Source organism: Rhinopithecus bieti, unplaced genomic scaffold (assembly GCF_001698545.2).
Source record: "Rhinopithecus bieti isolate Rb0 unplaced genomic scaffold, ASM169854v2 scaffold_15776, whole genome shotgun sequence".
In the NCBI taxonomy this organism is placed as follows: Eukaryota; Metazoa; Chordata; class Mammalia; order Primates; family Cercopithecidae; genus Rhinopithecus; species Rhinopithecus bieti.
Genome location: NW_016808836.1, coordinates 570,293 through 578,458, shown reverse-complemented (window position 1 = coordinate 578,458; position 8,166 = coordinate 570,293). Strand labels below are relative to the sequence as shown.

The following is an 8,166-nucleotide window of genomic DNA, read 5'->3' as shown; positions in this document are numbered from 1 at the left end:
AAAAAAAAAAAAAAAAAAAAAGAATGAACAATAGGCCTATTTTCCCAGTGGGGAAACTGAGGCCCAGAGCGTATGAGTGATTTTCCCAGGGCCACCCAGCATGGGCCTTCGGAATCCTCACCACCGACCCTCCCCTGCAGGCCGTGGTTGGGGACGCCCAGTACCACCACTTCCGCCACCGCCTGCCGCTGGCGCGCGTGCGCCTGGTGGAGGTGGGCGGGGACGTGCAGCTGGACTCCGTGAAGATCTTCTGAGCAGGAGCCCAGGAGGGCCCGGGGCCGGTGGCAAATAAAGCGTTAGTCCGCAGCGTGACTGTGTCTGTGTCCCATTTGCTGAGATGAGCAAACTGAGGCCCAGAGAAGTGTGAACAGTGACTCGGAGTTACACAGCGAATCCAAGCCGGGGGCGGGCTTTGAACCTGACTGTGCTTAGGACACTTTCTGCGAAGGCATGGGTCGCGATCTGGGAAAGAGTGGGTCTGGGGCGTGTGCTGACGCAGCATTTGTGCAAAGCAAGCCAGGCCGAAATGTGATCGGGCGGATCTGCTGGCGTTCGGTACTCGGAGGCGCTCACCACAGGTCCTGGTGCCCCCACTGCAGATCTAAGGGGCGCCAACATGGGTGCATCTGCAAAGGGGGCGAATGAGTCCCACCTTTCTGGTCATTCGTGAGCCCCAATCCTACGCGTGGAAAGCGTGTTATAATGTCCCTGGGTCCCGTATCCCCCTGCAGCTCATCTCTCTCACCCTCTTCTCTCCTGGCCTCCCGCCCCCAGAGACGTCCTGGGTGGGTCTGGGAAGCCCGACCAGCGTCTCACGGCTCCCGCTGTTCCCCAGTCGGGACAAGTACCCGCCTGCGCACCCTCGGGGCAGACGCGATGGCAGCGGCCCCGGCTCTGCGGAGCAGCGGGGAGGTCTCGAAGGGCAGCGCGGGGTTTCCGTGGCGCAGCGAGCCCCATTCCCACGCGCCCTCCACTATCCCCCACGGTCCCGACCCCGGCCCTAGCCCTGGTTACTGTGACAGGCGGGGAAGCAGATGCCAAGTGCAGCCCTGGGCCCAGTTTGGCTTTCAGGGTTCAGGGCGTCGCTGGGGCTCCCCTTAATGGCGAGGAGGGGGAGAGGCTGGGCGCACTGTGCGCCCCCAGCCCGCACCCTCGGCGAAGCACCCTGCGGCGGCCGCGGGTCTCAGGTGCGGACAGTGAAGCCAGCCCAGGGCTGCAATCGGAAGCTGCACGTGGGTGCTCGAGGCCGGCTGTTCCGGAACCTTCATCCGGAGCCACGCCTTGATGAGCGCGCCGGGACTTGGGCCTTGATCCCCGCCCTTGAGCCTCCGACTACTTGGCGGCCGCCGCCGGCATTGCAGCCTGGACCGAGGCGGACGCAGGAAGCTGGGGTGGTTCCTGGCCTGGCCTGAATCTGATCCTGGAGTCGAGTGGGGACGTCAGGTTCGCTGCAGGGTCCAGGCGCGTTCAGGACCCGGGGTTTTCTGCCCCTGCGACCCTCGGGCTGGGCGGTCCCTTCCCGCGTCCGGCCCTGGAGTGGGTGGGCGGCGGTCAGGAGGGAGTCCCGCTCAGGTGAGGAGGCCTGGGAGAGGCCGGATTCTCCTAGTCCTCCGGGGCTCCTGCATGAATGAGTTCGCTCTTATTTCATTTGGCTGTGTCGAGTGGTTTCAAAATACAATTTTTTTTTTCGTAAAGATAACATATGCGTGTGGTACACATTTCAAAACATACAGTGAAATGAACATATTATTGGCACAAGTGGTGAATGTGGTTGGGTCTTCGGATTAGATGGTAGCCATCCAGCCGTGTTAATGTACCGATTTTCTTTTTTTTTTGAGACGGAGTCTCGCTCTGTCGCCCGGGCTGGAGTGCAGTGGCCGGATCTCAGCTCACTGCAAGCTCCGCCTCCTGGGTTTACGCCATTCTCCTGCCTCAGCCTCCCGAGTGGCTGGGACTACAGGCGTTTTTTGTATTTTTTTAGTAGAAACGGGGTTTCACCGTGTTAGCCAGGATGGTCTCGATCTCCTGACCTCGTGATCCGCCCGTCTCGGCCTCCCAAAGTGCTGGGATTACAGGCTTGAGCCACCGCACCCGGCCAATGTACCGATTTTCAACGTGCCTGACTGTACATGTGGGAACCTGTCCCTGTTTGTGGAAAACATAGTTAGATATTTGGAGGTGCCTCGTGTTTGCGACTTACTCTCAAATGGTTTGCTGAAAATGGAGATTTGGAGCTGGGCGCGATGCCTCAGGCCTGTAATCCCAGCACTTTGGAAGGCTGATGTCAAGAGCATCGCTTGAGGCCACGTGTATGAGACCAGCCTTGATAATATAGCAACAGCCTGATCACTTACAGAAAATTTAAATATATAACAAACGGAGATTTATACTGTATTTTTTTGTATGTTTGACATTTATAAATGTGTATATATGTATATGCACATATATGTACACATACATCTATCCTCTTTACTGGCAAAATACTGATGTTTCCCTGGTCTTCATTTCATGTGTATCTTTCAGAAAATCCCCTGTGGACCTCTGCACATATGCACGGGTAGTTTCTTCCCCTCCTTGCATAAATGGTAGCACCCTCCACCCACTGTACCCTGTTCATGGCTTAGGAACCTGAGTCCCAGCAACATTCCCTGAGTTCCTTCTGTGTGGAGCCACTGCGCTAACCATTCCTTCAATCCCCGAGACAACCTTCTGAAGGAGATCCTCTCTGCATGATTTCCCAATGAGGAATTTGATGGCAACGAAGGTTGAGTGACTTGGTTCAAGGTCGCACGCACATCAAGTAGATGGTGGACCCAAGTGAATGTGATTCCTCTCCTTGGGATCTTAGCCTCTGGAAATTACATTTGGTTTGCTTTCATTTATTACTTTATACATATGTGTGTGTGTGTATCTCTCTTTTTTTTTTTTTTTGAGATGGAGTCTTGCTCTGTCGCCCAGGCTGGAGTGCAGTGACGCAATCTCCGCTCACTGCAAGCTCCGCCTCCCGGGTTCACACCATTCTCCTGCCTCAGCCTCCCCAGTAGCTGGGAATATAGGCACCCACCACCACACCTGGCTAATTTTTTGTATTTTTAGTAGAGATGGGATTTCACCATGTTAGCCAGGATGGTCTCCATCTCCTGACCCCGTGATCCGCCCGCCTTGGCCTCCCAAAGTGCTGGGATTACAGACGTTGGCCACTGCACCGGCCTTTTTTTTTTTTTTTTTTTTTTTGAGAGAGTCTCGCTGTATCACCCAGGCTAGAATGCAGGGGTGCAATCTTGGCTCACTGCAACCTCCACTTCCCGGGTTCAAGTGTTTCTCCTGTCTCATCCTCCCGAGTAGTTGGGATTACATTTGTGTGCACCACGCCTGGCTAATTTTTGTATTTTTAGTAGGAACAGGGTTTCACCATATTGGTCAGGCTGGTCTTGAACTCCTGACCTCAGGTGATCCACCCACCTCAGCCTCCCAAAGTGCAGGGATTACAGTTGTGAGCCACTGCAGCCGGCCACTTTTTATATATTTTTCAAAGACAACATCTTGCTCTATCACACCCAGGCTGAAGTGCAGTGGCATGATCCCAGCTCACTGAAGCCTCGACTTCCAAGGCTCAAGCAATCATGACTCCTCCTGACTCAGCCTCCAAAGGAGCTGGGACTGCAGGCACGCACCACCATTCCTGGCTATTTTTTTTTTTTTTTTTTTGAGACAGAGTCTCACTCTGTCGCCCAGGCTGGAGTGCAGTGGCCAGATCTCAGCTCACTGCAAGCTCTGCCTCCCGGGTTTACGCCATTCTCCTGCCTCAGCCTCCCAAGTAGCTGGGACTACAGGCGCTCGCCCCTTTGCCCGGCTAGGTTTTTGTATTTTTTAGTAGAGACGGGGTTTCACCGTGTTAGCCAGGATGGTCTTGATCTCCTGACCTCGTGATCCGCCCATCTCGGCCTCCCAAAGTGCTGGGATTACAGTCTTGAGCCACCGCGCCCGGCCCTCCTGGCTAATTTTTTAAAATTTTTTGTAGGGACAGGGTCACTTAACCTTTGTGGACATAAAATTCCTCACTGGGAAGTTTCCCAATTGGGAACTCAAGGAAGGGTTGGCACAGTGGCTACACACAGTAGGAACTCCTAGACTCAAGTAGTCCTCTTGCTGCAGCCTCCCAAAGTGCTAGGAACACAGGCGTGAGCCACCTCACCTAGCCTTGGTGGTTTTTTTTGTGTTTTTGTTTTTTGTTTTTGTTGTTTTATTGAGACAGAGTCTCACTCTGCTGCCCAGGTTGGAGTTCAGTGACACAGTCTCGGCTCACTGCAAGCTCCGCCTCCTGGGTTCACGCCATTCTCCTGCCTCAGCCTCCCAAGTAGCTGGGACTACAGGCGCCCGCCAGCCTTGGTGTTTTTAATATCAACTTCATTAAGATGTCATTTACACACAGTAAAATAATTCTTCCTTTTAAACTGTACAGTTTTAAAAGGGTGGCTCACGCCTGTAATCCCAGCACTTTGGAAGGCCAAGGCAAGTGGATCACCTGAGGTCAGGAGTTCGGACCAGCCTGGCCAACATGGTGAAACCCTGTGTCTACTAAAAATGCAAAAATTAGCTGGGCATGGTGGCGCACACCTGTAATCCCAGCTACTATGGGACTGAGGCAGGAGGATCGCTTGAACCTGGGAGGCAGAGGTTGCAGTGACCCGAGATGGTGCCACTGCACTCCAGCCTGGGCAACAGAACGAGACTCCATCTCAAAAAAATAAGTAAATACAAAAATTTTTAAAAAGTGTACATTTCTGTGAATTTAGACAAAGACATCCCATTGTGTGGCCACCATGATCAAGGTACAGTCTAATTGTGAGATTTCCATCACCCCTCCCAGCCACACCCCTGGCGCCTGGGTAGTGACCACGCATCCGCTCTCAAGCTTCTATTTTTTTTTTTTTTTTTTGAACAGAGTCTTGCTCTTGGTGCCAGGCTGACGTGCAGTGGCGGATTCTCAGCCTCACTGCGAGCTCTGACTCCGCAGGCTTACGCATTCTCCTGCCTCAGCCTCTCCGAGTAGCTGGGACTACAGGCGCCCGCGCACGTCGCCGGCTAGTTTTTGTATTTTTTGAGCGTAGAGACGGGGTTTCACCCGTGTTAGCCGGATTTCTTGATCTCCTGACCTCGTGATCCGGTCCCGCCTCGCCCTCCCCAAGTGCTGGGATTATAGAGCGAGAGAGCCACAGCGGCCCGCCTATGCCTGGCTAATTTTTTGTACTTTTAGTAGAGGCAGGGTTTCACCATATTGCCCAGGCTGGTCTTGAATTTCTGACCTCAGGTTATCCACCTGCCTCAGCCTCCCAAAGTGCTGGGATTACAGGCATGAGCTACCACGCCCAGTCTAATTTTTAATTGTTTTTTTTTAGAGGCAGGGTCTCACTGTATTCTCTAGGCTGGTCTCAAACTCCTGGGCTCAAGCAGTCCTCCTACCTCAGCCTCTCAAGATGGTGTGATTACAGGCATGAGTCACTTTGCCCCGCCCAATATGCTTACCTTTATAAGAAATTTCAGGCTGGGCACGGTGGCTCATGCCTGTAATCCCAGCAGTTTGGGAGGCTGAGGTGGGTGGATCACAAGGTCAGGAGATCGAGACCATTCTGGCTAACATGGTGAAACCCCGTCTCTACTAAAAATACAAAAAAATTAGCCGGGCACAGTGGCGGGCGCTTGTAGTCCCAGCTACTCTGGAGGCTGAGAAAGGAGAATGGCATGAACCCCGGGGGCGGAGCTTGCAGTGAGCCGAGATCAGGCCACCACACTCCAGTCTCGGTGACTGAGCAAGACTGCGTCTCAAAAAAAAAAAGAAAAAGAAAAAAGTCTAATTGGGATGACATTCATTTTATCAGTTATTTCTTCTGTTATGTTGTGTGCTTTTGTGACCTACTTAAATCTTTGCTTAAGAAATCTTCATGAGAAACATTTGTCACAAAGATTTCTTTTTATGTTTTATTGTGGAAAGTTTATAGTTGTAGCATTTAAGTTTAGTTTTTTAACTTTATTTATTTATTTATTTTGAGATGGAATTTCACTCTTGTCACCTACGCTGGAGTGCAGTGGCACGATCTCGGCTCACTGCAACCTCCACCTCCCGGGTTAAAGCGATTCTCCTGCCTCAGTCCCCTGAGTATCTCGGACTACAGGCGCCCGCCACCACACCCGGCTAATTTTTGTATTTTTAGTAGAGATGGGGTTTCACCGTGTTGGCCAGGCTGTTCTTGAACTCCTGACCTCAGGTGATCCACCCACCTCGGCCTCCCAAAGTGCTGGGATTACAGGAGTGAGTCACGGCACCCGGCCTAACTTTAGTTAATTTTTGTCTCATTAGTTAATACATTGTTACTAGTTAATTTTTAGTTATTTTAGTTAATTTTTGTGTGTGGTACAAGTTAAGGATCAAGGTTCTTTTCTCACTCTATAGATGTCCAGTTATTTCATCCCATTTGTTGAAGTGACTGTCTTTTCTCCTCATTGATTTATACTGGCAGTTTTGTTAAAAATTAATTGACCATTTTTGTTGTTTTAAATCTGGACTTAATCATTCTTCTGATTCCTTGATTTATGTTATCTATCCTTATCCTGATAGCATATTCCTGATCACTATAGCTTTATAGTGAGTCTTTCTCTCTCTCTCTCTTTTTTTTTTTTTTAAGACGGAGTCTCTCTCTGTCACACAGGCTGGAGTGCAATGGCACAATCACGGCTCACTGCAACCTCTGCCTCCTGAGTTCAAGCAATTCTCCTGCCTCAGCCTCCCGAGTAGCTGGGATTACAGGTGCCCACCACCATGCCCTGCTACTTTTTGTATTTTTAGTAGAGATGGGATTTCACCATATTGGTCAGGCTGGTCTTGAACTCCTGACCTCAGGTAATCTGCCCACCTCAGCCTCCCAAAGTGCTGGCATTATAGGCAAGAGCCACTGCGTCCAGCCTCTTTTTTCTTTTTTTGAGACAGGTTCTCACTCTGTTTCCCAAGCTGGAGTGCAGTGGTGCAATCACAGCTCACTGCGTTCTCAGGCTCCTGGGCTCACCCTCCTAAGTAGCTGGGACTACAGGCACATGCCACCACGCCCAGCTAATGTCTGTACTTTTTGGAGAGACACGGTCTCACCACATTGCCCAGGCTGGTCTGGAATTCCTGGGTTCAAGCCATCCACCCACCTTGGCCTCCCAAAGTGAATAGTGAGTCTTAAAGTCACATTATATGCCTTGCAACTTTGTTCTCCTTTCTCAAAATTGTTTTGTTTATTCCATGTCATTTTCATTTTTCAATACATTTCAGTGGATAATTGTACAAAAATTTTATCTGTGTTTCTATTTTGTTTTTAAGTCAGTTTTGGTAATTTGTGTCTCTCTAAGGATTTGTTCATTTCATCTAAATTGCCTAATTAGTTGACTTAAATCTGTTCATAATATTCCCCTATGATTTGTTAGAATTTGTGTACATGCTAGTGTTTTTCCCTCCTGCATTCTTGATTTTAGTAATTGACAGCTTCTGTCTTTTTTATTTTTCTTACTCTTTTGTTGAACTTTTCAATGAGCTAACTGATTTCATCGAAAACCAGTGTGCTAGTTTTGTTGATCTTTTTCTTTTTTTGAGACAGAGTGTTGCTCTGTCCCCCAGGCCCCCAGGCTGGAGTGCAGTGGCCTGATCTGGGCTCACTGCAAGCTCCGCCTCCCGGGTTCAAGCGATTCTCCTACCTCAGCCTCCCGAGTAGCTGGAACTACAGGCATCTGCCACCACGCCCAGCTAATTTTTATATTTTTAGCAGAGACGGAGTTTCACTGTGTTTGCCAGGGTGGTCCCAATCTCGTGACCTCGGGATCCGCCCATCTCGGCCTCTCGAAGTGCTGGGATTACAGGCGTGAGCCACCGTGCCCGGCCCTTTTTTTTTTTTTTTTTTTTTTTTTGAGACAGAGTCTCACTCTGTCGCCAAAGGCTGAAGTGCAGTGGCACGATCTTGGCTCACAGCAACCTCCACCTCCGGGTTCAAGAGATTCTCCTGCCTCAGCCTCCTGAGTAGCTGGGACTACAGGCATGCACCACCATGCCCAGCTAATTTTTATATTTTTAATAGAGACCGGGTTTCACCATGTTGGCCAGACTGGTCTCAAACTCCTGACCTCAGGTGATCC

The 8,166-nt window shown here is 50.5% G+C and overlaps 2 protein-coding genes across 2 annotated transcripts in view; both read left to right on the top strand.

Moving 5' to 3' along the window:
• The window catches only part of LOC108539010 (galectin-7), a 3,116-nt gene extending 2,807 nt beyond the window's left edge, over window positions 1-309 (top strand). The window contains exon 4 of the mRNA XM_017887371.1: window positions 141-309. Within this exon, the coding sequence (XP_017742860.1) occupies window positions 141-254 (114 nt within the window). The 3' untranslated portion in view covers window positions 255-309. The remainder of the gene's footprint in view (window positions 1-140) is intronic.
• A 1,011-nt stretch (window positions 310-1,320) lies between these two features.
• Window positions 1,321-8,166, top strand: part of CAPN12 (calpain 12) — a 30,318-nt gene continuing 23,472 nt past the window's right edge. Inside the window, 1 exon segment of the mRNA XM_017887416.1 lies at window positions 1,321-1,443. The gene's annotated coding sequence lies outside the window, so the exon portion shown is untranslated.